Raw genomic sequence first — 16,208 nt, forward strand, 5'->3', positions numbered from 1 at the left:
CTGAGTGACTAAAACTATACCCTGCACATATTTGTGCTCAATACATAGTTGTTAAATTGCCAATGTGTAGCCTATCATGTTTTTAATTAACTATATTTTAGTTACTAACTGAAAACAATGATGATTCATTGCTGGCTAAGACCTTTCCACATTTGGACTCATTTGTGAATTAAGGATGAATCATTTGCTGGTTAAAATCATTTCACATTTGTCATGTTTCAGATGAAAAACGATAGAGGCTAAACAGCATAGAAGTATCCCTTGTGACTTAAGACATAATAGCTACCATAACTTGGAGTGTGGGATGGGTTAAAATACTAATGTATCTTTCTGTTTGATTTGGTGTAGAGAGGAAGTGAGACTATTAGAAAGCTGCCCAATGGTGTCCTAACCCCCATGGAAGGATGAGTAATATTGTACTTTCATCTCTTCTTTCTATGTCCTTCCTTTCCTTGACTCCATTTTTCTCATTTGGCCCCTCTGCATGGGGTATGCCATCTGTATACAGCATATTAAATCATGGGGTCATTTACCAGGAAACAGACAACTGAAGTGTTCAGGCACGTCATCATTGATAAAGAAAAATGTCTCCTAACAGGGAATATGACATATAACTGAAAAAGTAAGTACTTAGGAGCAATTCATTTAACCATCATAGAGGTTACCAGAATTCCAGGCACTGGACTCTGGCACCACCTTTGTGGGATAATGGTTGTGGTTTCTGGCCATAGATTGGTGGTGGTAGGATATCCAGCCTGCCTTCCTTTCTCTCACATTACTTAATATTTTCTTTCTACTTAGGCTTACACGGAAAGTGTTTTCACTCATTTAAAGGCAAATGTAGATACCTATCCCTTCAAAAGAGCTGCCCACAACACAACTTCTGAAGGGATGAACTGACTCAGTAGTTCTACAAGTCATGCCTACATGCTTTATTATCATCACACCAGCCAATGAACCTCTCCTTCATAAATGGCCCAAAATGGTCAATGAAACACAAAGAGGAGTAACTCTTGACAGAGCAAAGGGTTTTGTTGGGCCCTAGACGTGTCCTTAAGAGTTAATATAGTGAAACACTGTGGGCTAGGGGAGTTAAGTCCCATGTATCAGACTAAATATAGTGTCCTAACATTTTCCTGACCATGCCCAGAAATATCAGTAGGTAAGAAAATAATTTTCTAGTTCCAGCATAGAAACTTTATTTGACTAAATGGTCACTTTATATATTTAAAGTGCCTTTACTAGGATATTAACTTAAATGGATTTGAAAGGAATACATTTTGTTAAGATCAATGTATTTCTAAGGAGTGGCTCAAGATGTAACTGTGTTTAATTAGTAGCTGTAATACTCCTGACTCAAATTCTTTTGAGTTAAGAATTTATGGATCAGCTTTCCCATCCTTTACTTGCAAACTCAAACAATCCCTCCTCCCCACTCTCAATTTTTTTTTAATTGCTCATTTTAAACAAGGAAAATCTAAAATATTGGTTTCAAAAGAAATAAAGCTATGGTAAATTAGCTGCACTATGTATACTTTGAAGGAAAATGACTGATAGTTACTGCTCTCTGGCAAAAAAAAAAATAGATAATGCAGTTTCCTTTACTGGCTCCATAATCATCAATTTAAAATGCATGACAAGACCTGCCTGGCATATATACTCACATGTTTGTTCTAAATCCTTATTTTGTCCATTAAGCCCCATGTTACTGTCCATTGAAAAAAATCAAGTTCTATCTTAGAAGACCAGTAAGAAAAGACATTGAAAATTATTTGAACTAATAAGGAAAGCTACTGAATATGAAGCCAAGACTATTAAATAAAGCTTCCTTGCCTTTATTGAATGTTTACCCACCGCCTAGGTAAATTAGCTACACGGTGCAGAAAATAATGTGAGCTGGGAGTGGGTAAGTAACTGGCCTGAGTTTTGTCAGGGGCAGGATCGGAACATTTCTGTTTGAATGTAGAACCATTGGACAGCTTTCTGTCCACCATTGGACAGCTTTCTAATAGCCTCACTTCCTCTCTACACCAAATCAAACAGAAAGATACATTAGTATTTTAACCCATCCCATATTCCAAGTTGTGGTAGCTATTATTTTTGAACTAATAAGGAAAGCTACTGAATATGAATGTTAATGTAGGATTCAATTTTAGCAGTAGTGTCTTGAAAAGAGTGAGACTTTTAGCTTTTGGAAAAACAAAAGTACCTTCATGCTTCCTACATAATTGTACCCCATTTTGTTTTGTTTTTTTAAGATTTTATTTATTTATTTTGAGAGAGAGAGAGTATGAGCAGGGGTAGGGCGCAGAGGGAGAAGGGGAATATCTCAAGCAGACTCCACACTGAGTGCAAAGCCCAATGTGGGGTTTGATCTCATGATCTTGAGGTCATCACTTAAGCCAAAAACAAGAGTCAGACACTTAACTGACTGAGCCCCCCAGGCACCCCTTTACCCACAGGTGTGTAGTGTCTTCTCTCAGAGATGCTTCATGTAAAGAGATTGGTTTATAACCCTTTTTAAAAAAGGTTTTATTTATCTTAGAGAAAGAGAGAATGAGAATGAGTAGGGAGAGGGGCAGAGGCATAAGGAGAGAATCTTAAGAAGACTGTGCTGAGGGCAGAGCATGAGATGGGGCTCAATCCCACAACCCTGAGATCACGATCCCTGTGGACATCAAGAGTGAGCTGCTCAACCAACGGTTGAGGCACCCAGGTGCCCTGAGATTGGTTTATAAGACTAAAAGCAAAAAGAGATTCCCTTTACAGATCTAGAATAAGAGGCAGCAGCTTTTCCTGTAAAAAGTATGGGTTCTGCATTCAAACAGAAATGTTCCAATCCTGCCCCTGACAAAACTCAGGCCAGTTACTTACCCACTCCCAGCTCACATTTTTTTTCTGCACCGTGTGGCTAATATTTACCTAGGCGGTGGATAAACATTCAATAAAGGCAAGGAAGCTTTATTTAATAATCTTGGCTTCAGCTACATGTACACCTGTAATGGGAATAAAAATTTCACATCTCCACGCTTATGTAGCAAGGACTGCAAACAGCAACCCCGATACATGGACTGTCGATATTACAGTTGTTGGGGAAGCCTGGGACTCAGTGAGACCGTGGCCTGCATTCAATGGTATGAGCTAGAATGGCACTCGGGTGTCTTCTCCCGGAGTTCAAATCAGGGTGAAGGTGAGATCCCTGGGCCCTCCTGTGGTGACAGCCAAATTGCCATGTCTTTGGTCTGGATCATACAAACACAAAAACTTAATTTGAAATTGAATAGCTCTGTAGATTCGTCATTGTCTTTGATATGGGCTCCCTCAGAGGAGAACCTTGAAGAATTATTGTACAAAGGGTAGAAATGTGTTGGTGAAAGCTGTCCACATGCTGTGTCTGTACATTTAGGAGTAAATCACGGCGTTCTTCCTGCTGTTTGGGACTCTGTCTGTTGACATTAAAATGTCCTCACAACTTATAAAAATCATTAAGGACTCCATTTGCGCCTCCCTGGTGGGAAGTTAGGAAATAAAGCCATGCCAGCTAGTGTACATTTCAAATATTTACAATACTGTACTTCCTCTCCAGGCAGCACTCGCGCAGCAACCCTCTGAGAAATTAGTGCAGACACAGACTAGCCCTCCCCCAGGCCAGCATTTTATTAAGGAAATCTCAGAGTCAGTCTTTCTCCATTGTCCCCCAGAACGCTGATCTCATCACCTCTGTAGCTTATGCCAGAGAATAAAGGAAAGGAAGGGAGAAAAGGAGGGGGAAAGGGAGAGGCACGGGAGGGAAAGGGAGAGGAACTGGCCTTTCACAGGTTCACAGTAAGTGTTTACACTGAACTGAGTCTCCGCCAGCACACTTCCATTCCAAATCTCAATTGAAATATAGCTTCAGTAACAAAGGACAACATAATAGCAATACTGATGGCTCATAAGTATTCTATTCGAAAGAAAAATATGAAACATGACAAGATGACTCCCTGATGAATGAACGATAAAAGACTGACTCAAAGACAATTTCTTTAACAGGAAAAGTGTAAAATGATGGGAAAGGGTAATAGGAAATGTTTTAGAATTTGCTTCCCAGGAGATTTTTAAAATTGAACCCATTTTTATTTTTCTGGGTTGTTTTAAAGAGGCCCAACGGAGACAAAGGAATGCATCCTTAGAGATATGTATGAGCCTGTGAAGTCTTTCCATGGAGGGAAGGAAACACTACGGACAGTTGGGGTAAGGGTAAGAAAAAGATGGAAAGAAAAATCCCAGGAGAGCTTCTTGCTAAGGCTCATGGTGTATATGAGGGTAATGTGCAGAGATCCCCCCCCCACCGCAACCTTGCTCACCAGATATTGTGGGCAAATACATCCACTGGTATAATCCAGCACCAGATCCCAGAACGGAGTGGCTATGTCTCTGATCTTGTCGCTACTCTCCAATGGCAGGAATCACGACAGTGCTGACCATGTCCACCATCATCTCTGGCATGAGCCCCTCCATGCCCCAGGTGTCCTACATCAAGGCCGTGGACGTGTACCTGTGGGTCAGCTCCCTGTTTGTGTTCCTGTCAGTCATTGAGTATGCAGCTGTGAACTACCTCACCACCATGGAAGAGCGGAAACATTCCAACAAGACAGGGAAGGTACTGCTTGGCTTTTGGAATGTGAAAAAGACTATCTTTACCTAGAATCCTCTCCTGACAGAGTCGTAAGCCCTTTTATTAAGTCTCCACGCCTTGGCCAGATACAAGTTTACAGGATTTAATATTGAACCTTATTCTGTCTGTGCTGGCTGCTTTCCTCAGCATCCTTACTCACCTTTGCCAGGAGTTTTTTTGTGTGAGGAATTTCTCTCAGTGTGCCCTCTTCATTGACTCTGTCCTTTGAAAAGAAGTGTTGATGTGCAAACTATACCTTTCAAGTAGGTGATGATGATGATGGCAGTGATGAGAATAGCTACCATGTAATGTACTGATATCATACCAACCACCTACCATACAGTATGTCATTTAATTCTGAGTAACCCCCAGAGGTTATATCTTCCTATATCACCTTCATTTTACAGAGGGGGAATGGGAGCAGATAGGGAGTAACTTGGCCAAGGTCACACAGCGCAAGAGGAATCAGGATTTGTTTCTGGCTCTCTCTCACTCCAATAGCTGTGCTCTCAATCCCTAAATGATATATTTTTCTCCACAAAAGCTGGGATTTCTGTTTCTCTTCTTGTCACTTGGGGGAGTGGTAGAACATAAAAGAGAGGTTCTCCTCTCTACAGTATACTGGAAATAAAAGGTGTCTTTTGGGTTTTAAATGTCATCATGTGTTTCTTGAGCCATTGTTTAATAAATATGGATAGATTGACATCTACCTCTTCATTTCACAAAAGACTGGGGCACAAGTTTGCTGTTATAATGAGAACTGATATAAGATATTGTACTTCAGAAACCTGATTGATCATATCAATTTGTTTGTAGTCTACACTGGAGACTATATGTGTGTGTGCATACACAAAGATATGCACATAATTTTAATGTAATATATTCACATTGGTTTAAGAAATTCTTATATGCACAGTTATACATGCCTAAAACATTATTTAATATTTGTTACACTTGTAGTGAGAGCATTTCTTATTTTCAGAGTGTTTTATAGCCTCTTTTCAAATTAAACCTTCATATCAGCTCCATGAGGTAGGCCTAGAGATTAGTATCTCTATTTTTAAAATGAAGCAGCAGAGTTTTAGTGAAGGAAAGTGATTTGCCAAAAGATTCACAGCCAAGAGAGAGGCAATTGCAATTCAGATCTCCTGTAATGCTCCTTCATTCTTCTATTATATATCCTTTGAGTTAAAGCTGTAATAGGAGCTGATTTTGCTTTATTGCTGATGCTTCCATTTCTTTTGTTGACAACGTGTGAGTATGTGTTCCTGCCACATACATTTTCACGGTGACGGCTTGGCAGGTGTGAGGAAACCAGGAACTTTTAGATAAGTATGCAGTAATGAATGGGTGTGTACACATCACCTGGGATTTGTTCAGATTTTTGTTCAGTAGGTCTGGGGTGTGGGATCAGGGAGTCTGCATTTCTAATGAGCCCCAGCTTCTGTTGGTCCATTACACACATAATTTGGATAATTCATGAAGTAAAAAGTGACAAAGAAAAAATGTGTGATGAGGAAAAGAATTTTGTTGTTGTTCTGTTTTGTTTTATGTGGGAAGTTGTTAACCTAAGTAAGAGGCACTGTAGTAATCCAGGCCCACCTCTCTCTAGTCTTTTGACTCCAAACTTGTCTACATCTCCCCACCCCCACCAGCCACAGAACATATGTGTTCACACTACTGAATTTCCTTTTTCGTTAGATAGGGTCGTACAAACTCTTCTTGTATACCACTAAGAAGAAAATCTTTTGAATTACTAAGCATCGTATGTTTTTGAAGATTTTTTTTTAATTGGGGTAAAATCCATATAATGTAGCAGTTGCTATCTTAACTGTTTGTAAGTAGTGTTAAGAATACTTACCTGGCTGTACAAGCAATCTCCAGAACTTCTTCATCTGACGAAACGAAAACACTATGCCGTTACACAACTCCCCATGTTCCCCTTTTCCCCAGCCTCTGGAAACTACTAGGCAGTACCTTCCCTGTCTTTACAAGGTGAGTCCTGAATTGTCTAGCTACACCAGTGACTAAAAGAATAAGTAGGTTTAGTACGGTGATGAAGTATTAGTGAGACCTCCTGCTCACATATCTAAGGCACTTCCTCCCCACTGCTTTGTCAACAACAAAGATGACATCATCCTCTCTATCTGTCTAGCCCCCACATCTTTCTCTCTCTAAAACTCAGGTATAGAGGAGAGAAGTGTCGCTGGTTATCTCCCAAAACTATAGACATGTCTTTCTACCCTGCGCCTCACCAAGGCATCCTATCCCTTTAACCGTTTCTCATCTCAGACAGCCGGTCCCACTATCCTTGTTAAAACTGCTGTTCTTTCAGAGCCTCTGCTCTGGGCACTAGTCACAAAAAGAATTTAGCATTTGTGTAGCATTTTATAGTTTGCAAAAGTTGTTATACCATTTACAATACCATTTGTTATACCATTTACAACTGCCTTGTGAGATAAATAAGAGAGAAATGCCAACATTCTGAAAATTAAGAATGATGTTTAGGAGACAACCTAAAACACAGAGCTAGGAAGTAGTGGCGTTAGGTTTGGCATCACTTTTTCGGACTTCAAATCTTGTACTCCTTCATTTTGCCCCACAAATATAGGAATGGCCGGTCGGACACTTCTTTGAGATAATTGTGCCTTTGAAGGAGGTGGTTTCACTAGTGTGAAAAATTAAATACCCATTCTAAAACTGTTTCTACTAGAACAACCAACTTACACATTTGTGGAAATTAGCACCTTACTGGTAAATTGTATACTCTGAGATTTAATCAATTATATAATTGTTCTAAATTATCATAATGTCCAGTAGGATAAGCCAGCAGTGTTCTGGATGACTATAGTGAAACCACTGAAGAGACTGTATTAGTTATTCTATCCTCAGATCCAGAGTTCAAAGTATTATTAATGTTATTTCTGCTCTCTGAAGTTAGTTTTTGAGTCTTGATCCATTTTCATTTTACTATGAAAAGTTTTCTAAGGCTAAAACAAAAAAAAAGGACAGCATAACTTGAGTATGGGTCTTTGGTTAGTTTACTGACTACAAAAAATATTCTCTGTCTCTTGAATTCAGTAGAATATTGGGTTTTTAATTGCTATGAACCAAATACATGTTCTGGCAGAACTCACTCTGTAGCCTCCAATTTGAATTCCAAATAATTTCATCCAGTGGTAGCCTGTTCATATTTGTTTGTTTGTTAAATTCACTGTAGTTCAAGAAGTGATTCAATTTTCTCAGAAAGAAATTAGTAACAGCTGCTTTGTAGACACTGTTCTGTATCAGCAAGAACCAAGATCTCCTTCAAAGTAAAATTTAAAGAAAAATGGTAGTTCAGATTCAATCAGGCACTGGAGCCAGAAAGCACTGATAATTCTCTCATTCTATAAGCAGTTTCAAGTTGTTTAATTGGGCCATGATAGTATCATTTATAGGTACTTACCAGCAAAAATGGGAAGACTTGGCCAATTTGCATTTAAAAAGAGCAGCTAAAATAATTTCTGTCCCCTACTTCAAATTTAAGCTTAAATGGATCACCAGATGATATTGTTCTGGTTTGGGGCAAAAAACAAAACAAAACAAAACAAAAAAAACAACCCTACACTGACTGGGTGTATTGCTATGTTTTCTCTAAAGAGAAAAATATGTTGAAAAGCAAATCCAACTGGCTTATATTGCTCTTCTGATAAATCATATTCAATTTCAACTTAAACTTAGGGCAAATAATTCATACTACTCAGAAACAAAGGGGATAACTGAAACAGTATTCCTTTCTGGAGAAACATATGAGTGTTCCAGTCTACCAGGCCAGAACTAAATTAGAAGACATTGACATTGTAATTGTGAAACATTTATTTGTATAATGTTCAAATATCTCTATAGAGATAATAATAAACCTTACTAAATCCTTATTAAAAACAAATATCTATGATGATGTTTTCCATTTATTATTAAAATGACTTTTAGCCAGATACCAAAAACAAAACAAGAATTTTATTCTCTAAAATAAATAAAACGTTCTTAGCATTTCTTGGAACTATTTTAAAAATCTGATTGTTTAGACTTTTACTGTAATTCCTACATACAAAACCATATTCATGACTTACTAACAAAAGTCTTTTTGACAGCCTTCTGGAATGTATAATATTGATAGAGTTCAAGCCATGGCCTTCGATGGTTGTTACCATGACTGCAAGACTGAAATGGACCAGACTTCCTTTTCTCTACACTCAGAAGAGGACTCCGTACAAGAAAGATCCACAGGCAGTCCCAGCACAAATTCATCTCAGATAAAGAGAAGGCAATCCTTAGGAGAGGATGTTGGTAGAATCATTCTGGAGAATAACCATGTCATCGACACATATTCAAGGATTTTTTTCCCCATTGTGTATATTATATTTAATTTGTTTTACTGGGGCATATATGTGTGAGGAGAAATTCCCAATATATGATACTTGTTTGGGAACAGATTATGTTAAAAACAACAACAGCAACAAACAACTCTTCACTATCAGTTTGACAGTACTAGACTAAACTGGGAGTCAGCCAGTCAAGTCTCCTGGATTACAAAAGATTTGAAAGTTGACTGATTTACATCCAGGCAAGAGTTTAAGGTCCCAGAAGAATTTGACTCCATATATAAGAGTCATAGGCATGCATATGACAGAAAAACAATTTCCATAAGGAAGGACTTTGTAACTACATCCCCTAGATCTTCCTTGCTATATAAATATATATTTGTATTTACCTGAGGAATAAAACTATGACAATCATTTGAGAAACATTTATTCCTTAGTGCTAGTCAAGTACCAGATTTCCTAACAGAGTTGAACCCTTGTAAGGAAAAACATGAGCATCAAGGCGGTTCTATGGACACTCAAACAGCTGAGATGCTCATGAAGAACCTCCCTGTGTGTCTCCAACCAAGTCTTTTATCTCATTTCAGTATTATGTTTCATAGATTGTTGACTCCAAGAGCAGAAAATCTAAACTTTGCTCCTATCCTAATATTAAATTAATACATCAATCTTCAATAATAGGATCTTATATTTTGTAGTTGAGTTATAGTTTTATAGCTTTGGGGAGGCATTTAATTAATTAGTTACTATATTCACCAAATATTTATTGACTTCCTATCTGTGCCAGGCACTTTATTAGGTGTTATGTAGTTAAAAACAAAAAATACAAAATGACGTTTCTGCTGTCAGCCTATCAGCAATAGTGAACTGGTAGCTTTCATAAATAGTAAATGCAATAGCTGTAAAAGTAGAGGTTTATACACTATACTATCTGAGTTCTGAAAAGCAGATGCCTAAAGAAGGAAAAGAACATGCATGAAGGGTTGGACTCTCAATTTATAAGCAGCTAAAAATGCTTCCAGACATGACATTGAGTGAAAATTGAATGAAATTTATGTACCCTGCAGTAATCCCATAATAACTTTGGTTGAACCAAATAAATCAGGTCTAGTATGTATTAAATAAATGTATGTTAAGTAGAAAAACCTCCAATGATCAGCATTCATTTTGCAGACTGGGAGTGTGCATGCTTTTTTGTTAAGTATTTTGTGAAAAAATTCCATTTACAGATCAACCCTCAGTAGGAAGTATGAAATAGTCCCCTTCCTATTTTGATTTCTGGCATTGAATTAAGGGAAATAAATTAAATGGTGTGTTACTTTCAGTGTATTGCCATTTATTTCTCCATAAAGTGAACCAAAATCATTTGAGTTATTTTGTGCTGAGTGAAGAAATAAGTAACTTCCTGGTTATTTACCAATAACATTGATTTTGGTTCTTTGCTGTGAATAGACATAAGGTACTAGAAAACTTATTTTCCTTTTCGGTGCAAAAGATTTTAAGGCAAATTCCATCTCTATCATAACTTCTCTAAGTATCTGGGATACATCATTCTATTGTTTTTTTCTTTTTTTTTAAGATTTTTTTTTAAAAATTATTTATTTATCAGAGAGAAAGAGAGATAAGCAGGGGGAGCAGCAGGCAGAGGCAGAAGAAGCAGGCTCCCTGCTCCACAGGGAGCCTGATGTGAGGCTTGATCCCAGAACCCTGGCATCACGACCTGAGCCAAAGGCAGAGGCTTAACCGACTGAGCAACCCAGGTGCCCCCTCATTCTATTTTCTCTTCTTAATTTTTATTTATTTTTTTAAACTTCTTTTCAGTGTTCCAGAATTCATTGTTTATGCACCACATCATAATACCCACCACCGGGCTCATCCAACTTCCCATCCCCTGCCCCTCCAAAACCCTCAGTTTGTTTCTCAGAGTCCACAGTGTCTCATGGTTCATCTCCCCCTCCAATTTCCCCCAACTCACTTCTCATTCTATTTTCTTAACACAACTTCAGCAATTCTTTCAAAACTTTTCAAGGATTATATTTTTCTAAGAAACTGCCCCAAATTGAGCTAATATAATTTATTAAAACCCTTCTCCATATAATTGTAGATAGACCATAAATACATTTTAAAACTATTTATCTAATAGTTTGAAAGTTTGACTTAAAAGGAATAGTTAATTTTGTAGGATTATATTTTCAAAATATAGAACTGGTTAATATCCTGTGTGGTCCTATGAGAATGCATCGTTATTATTTGAGCAGAGCACTACGGTTGGGTTAATACTTCTGATTCTGACATACTCTGTATATAACTGATGTTAAAAAAAAAAAAGACAAATCTATAAATGAACAGAACAAACTTACACTGTTCACTTCTAACTATCTGGTTCTTCAGTATGACTGTTTTTCTTCTACTTTGAACTATGCCATTCAGGATGTCTAAAGCTTCCCCTGCACATATTCTCTTCACAATTTCAAATCATATGGATCCCTGAATACATTTGGCAGTCTAGGCTAGAAGAATAGGTCTCCACCATATTACTCATACACTCGGGGTTCCTCCTGAGGAGCATTAATGCACAATTGTTAGCCATCAAACGTAGCTTTTGTTAATGTCTAGAAATGGTCTTTGCACTCTTTCATAATATCTAAAATATGTTTGCTGCTCAAGAGAATTATTAGCATTCAGAATGAGCCCCTGGGACTTTGGCCAGTTTTCATCTCCTTAAATCAGTGGTTTGTGAAGACTGTGAAGACAGAACGGTTTCTGTGAACTTGATTTCTACCAGGGAGCACCAAGGCTTCTGGTTCTGTTATTACAGAAAGAATGAAATCACAGCTACCTGAGAAATGTATGAGTGACAGCATATAATAGTTACCTCATTTTGATTTTCGCTTCATTTACTGATCACAATCCAGAACAGATTGCGTGTGATTGTTCAGTGAGAGATAAGCTTGGATAAAATGTGAGGATTTAAGAAAATAAGCTGCTTTCCAAGATTTAAGAAAAAGCCAGCCAGCTCTGTAAACTGCCTAAATATAGAAATGGGGTATTTTATAGGGACTGCTCCGGAAAAATATATGCAAAGATATATTTTTAACTTATTTTTTATTGTTTTCTGATTATAAAAAAATATAATTTCATTATAAAAATTAAAAATAGCAAATGGCAAAAAAAAATCCACTCAGAATAAATTAACATTTCAATACATATTCTTAGGGTTTTTCTATGACAACATACATTTTTTTAATGGAATCATTTTTTATACACTTGCATGTATTAATTTAAGCCCTTATATCATACCAAACACTCTGTTGGGCATACAGTAAAGGTGGACATTCCCTAACCCATTGAACTTACATTCTAATTGGAAATGTGTCTAACTTATGCAATTTGTAACCAGATTTTCTTCTTTGGATCATAAGCAACATTTCTTTTAAATTATTTAAATTTTTTTCATAAACAACTTATGTTATTTTTTTCCTGCAAAATAATTTTTATATGCAGCACACCAGCCCACTGAATGAGTATACTATAGTTTATTTAACCCATCTCTTCTTGTGGAACATTTGCTTTATTTCCTACTGCCTGTGATTATAATGGGCTGCAATTAACAACATAAAGAATATTTAAAAGTAGGGGTGCCTGGGTGGCTCAAGTCAGTAGGTTCAGTGGTTAAGCATCTGTCTTTGGCTCAGGTCATGATCTCAGGGTCCTGGGGATCCAGCCCCATGTTGGGCTCCTTGGTCAGTGGGGCGTCTGCTTTTCCCTCTCCCCATCCCTCCCCTTCCTTTGTGCACTCTGTCTCTGTCTGAAATAAATAAATAAAATCTTATAAAAAAAGAATATTTCAAAGTAAAATTATTTTAGAAACAAATTCAATTTTTAACCATATCCAAATTTCAGTGTTTATTTCCTTTATAAGAATTCCTATGCCATTAGAATCTGCCATATCAGACTCGCTTACCTGTTTGTTTAAATGGGTATATATTCCATTTAGACATTGTATAAAACATCTATATTAAACCTATTTATTGAAATTCTACTTTCTTCCATGACTGTGATTTCCATCACAAGCCCTTTTTGTAAGTAGGAAGTGAGATTGCAAATATTTGTGTATGAGTTGCTACATAATCATAATTTATGGTTACATTGCCTTAATCCTTGCAAGTGGATTAGTTTTCATGAATCAGGTCTATTATTTTGTATTGTGCCACTCATAATCCTGTTCCAGTTACTCACACCCACACATACAATTTTTTAACATGGAGATTAATTAGGAAAGGAATCATACCTAATTCTATAGTCATTACTAAAGTCAAAATTCCACTGAGATTATCAACACCCTCAAAGAAGTAAGAGAAAAAGGTGGTAAGGAAATTGCTATTTCAACCTCAATCCTATACCTGGTGCTGCTGTTACTTCCCGGCAGCATCTTAGGCAACACAGTCAATGTCACAGCCCATCTATCTCATTTGTGAAATGGAGCCACCTAATCGCTCTTTGTAAAACACTGCTTTGAAAGAGCCAAACTGTAACATCCTGGTCATTTTTTTTTTCATTTTATTTTATTTCTTTTCAGTGTTCCAGCATTCGTTTTTTATGCACCTTACCCAGTGCTCCATGCAATACGTGCCCTCCATAATACCCACCACCAGGCTCACCCAAACCCCTACCCCACACCCCTCCAAAACCCTCAGTTTTTTTCTCAGAGTCCACAGTCTCTCATAGTTTGTCTCCCCCTTCAATTTCCCCCAACTCACTTCTCCTCTCCTTCTCCCCATGTCCTCAGTGTTATTCCTTGTGCTCCACAAGTAAGCAAAACCATATAATAATTGACTCTCTGCTTGACTTATTTCAATCAGCATAATCTCCTCCAGTCCCGTCCATCTGGATACAAAAGTTGGGTATTCATCCTTTCTGATGGAGGCATAATATTCCATTGTATGTATGGACCATATCTTCTTTATCCATTCATATGCTGAAGGGCATCTTGGTTCTTTCCACAGTTTGGCGACTGTGGCCATTGCTGCTATGAACATTCGGTTACAGTTTACCCCAAAGATACTGATGTAGTGAAAAGAAGGGCCACCTGGTTATTTTAAAATTATATCACTCTCCAACTGCAGTTTGACTTCCCTGAACTTGACAAAGAACTTGACATTTTGTTTTCTCTTGTGAAGAAACTGAAAGACAAAATGTGCTGGAAGGATATTTGTTAATGAGCAACATCTCAAGATAAAGGAAGGGAGCCCAGAAAAAAAAAAAAAAAAAAAAAAAAAAAAAAAACACCAGAAAAACAAGGGAGTCTAATCCAGAGGTGGAGGTGGAAGTGGTCAAGGCAACCCTTAACTTAGAATATATGACAGCAGCACGGTCATTTCTCAGAAGATAAAATGGTGTGTGTGGGGGGGGGGGCGCAGATTTTTTGACTCTTGCTTCTTTCCAGGAACTCAGGGGCTTCAGAAAAAGTTCAACATTGTCACTTGTTTTTCCAATTCTAATCTACTGCTGAATCACAACATTTTTTGATCAATAATGGGGCCAAGTGCGGAAAAGAGATTTCAGTCACTGAGAAAAATTACCATAGTTTTCTTTTCAATATATTGATACTTAATGTGATGTAGGAAACATTGAACTACATTTTGTTATCAATTAGGTCACTTGATGGATGAGCTATTATTTTTGGTCCCGGGATCGATACAGTTCATTATAGAAACTTATTTTCTACAAGAGTGCTCCAAAGGCTTTCTACAAAATTATGCAGCTAGTTGTTCACTCCTTGCCTTAGGCAATCAAAAGGAGATGAAGTTATAATATCATTAGCTAGTATTCTTAAACCTATTGGGAAGCAATAACAGTTTCTCAAGTTTGATAGATAAGCCCGAGTCCTTTATTAGGGACAGATAGGTTTTAATATTTCCAAGAAGACTAGCTACTGAACCAGGCCCCTTAGGAAACAAACTGGTTGCACACATTCATTTCTTCTCTTCTTTAGAGAACATTAATGCAGGTGTTTCAAGTGTTTTACACTTTTAAGAAGTGTTACGAACATAAACCTGCACATCAGATAAATTTTTAGAGCAATCACACCACCCCAGAATATTATATGGGTTTTGTTAATTAGGTTGTAGTGTGGATGAAGTCATATTTAAATTTAATGCTGAATCATTGTGAAAGAAGCCTCAGAACCTGCTAAAGAGCTTTTAAATGAATATGCAGTTCAGGAACACAGTAAAGAAAGAGACGGTTTTGTGAAAATGAGCTCTAATAATTTAATGTGACTTACAAAGATAATGTGAATTTGAAGCAGGAGTGAAAAATAAGGCAAAAGAAAGAGAACGGTAGGAGCAAAAAATGTGGTTGATTCATAAAATGAACTCAGAGTTCCATAGTGTGTATCTTAAGGGAAGATTTGGATTTGAAGGTAGAATTAATTATATTATATTATTTTAGATAATATCCTGGTCTAGATTAATGCAACCAGATGATTATTGCTCATTTGTACAAAAGATGGCATGTCTTTGGGCAATCAAAGTAATTAATTGCATGTTGGTCCCCAAGTAATCAATGTAATATGCCATCCTGACCGAAATAATCAAATTATTCAAGTTATTAGGATCATTTGATTCTCTCTTGACATTATCTTTTACCCCTTTTATGCAGTATATTTAGTGGTAGAATTTCTACTTGATTCTTGTGGATTAACCATTTATTATATGGCAGAACCCTATTTTGTGTGAAATAATCTGAACTTGTTGGGGGTACAGATAGAATGACTTTATTTTTAATATACTTTATTGGCTATTACTTCTCTGCCCCTTGCTGGCATCTCAGGTAGATCCCACAGCTTTTTGGATACTTTTGAGTTATTGATCAACCAGCCAATCAATCAGCAACCATATATAGACACACACACATGCATACATACATACATAACATTCACTTTGATGATGGAGATTCAAGTATAAAGTATAGACTGATTTAAGTGTGTCTTTACTTTTCTCACCTCAGTCTTAAATCCTGAACTGTGGAAATTGTCCTAGAAAAAGGAAAAATCTGCTCTAGTACATGCCTCTCTCCTACCCTCCTCCATTCCACCAGGTTCAGGGACAAGAGATGGATGGGGAGGATTAGGGAAAGAACTGGCAAAAGTCTTTTCAGTAACACGTGTTTTAGTTCTTTTGGTT

The 16,208-nt window shown here is 37.2% G+C and overlaps 1 protein-coding gene across 1 annotated transcript in view; it reads left to right on the forward strand.

Moving 5' to 3' along the window:
• GABRR3 (gamma-aminobutyric acid type A receptor subunit rho3) overlaps nucleotides 1-9,417 on the forward strand; it is a 44,103-nt gene extending 34,686 nt beyond the window's left edge. The window contains exons 9-10 of the mRNA XM_059165269.1: nucleotides 4,446-4,642; nucleotides 8,791-9,417. Coding sequence (XP_059021252.1) covers nucleotides 4,446-4,642; nucleotides 8,791-9,093 — 500 coding nt within the window. The 3' untranslated portion in view covers nucleotides 9,094-9,417. The remainder of the gene's footprint in view (nucleotides 1-4,445; nucleotides 4,643-8,790) is intronic.
• The last annotated feature ends 6,791 nt before the right edge of the window (nucleotides 9,418-16,208 follow it).

Source organism: Mustela lutreola, chromosome 2, assembly GCF_030435805.1.
Source record: "Mustela lutreola isolate mMusLut2 chromosome 2, mMusLut2.pri, whole genome shotgun sequence".
Taxonomy (NCBI): domain Eukaryota; kingdom Metazoa; phylum Chordata; class Mammalia; order Carnivora; family Mustelidae; genus Mustela; species Mustela lutreola.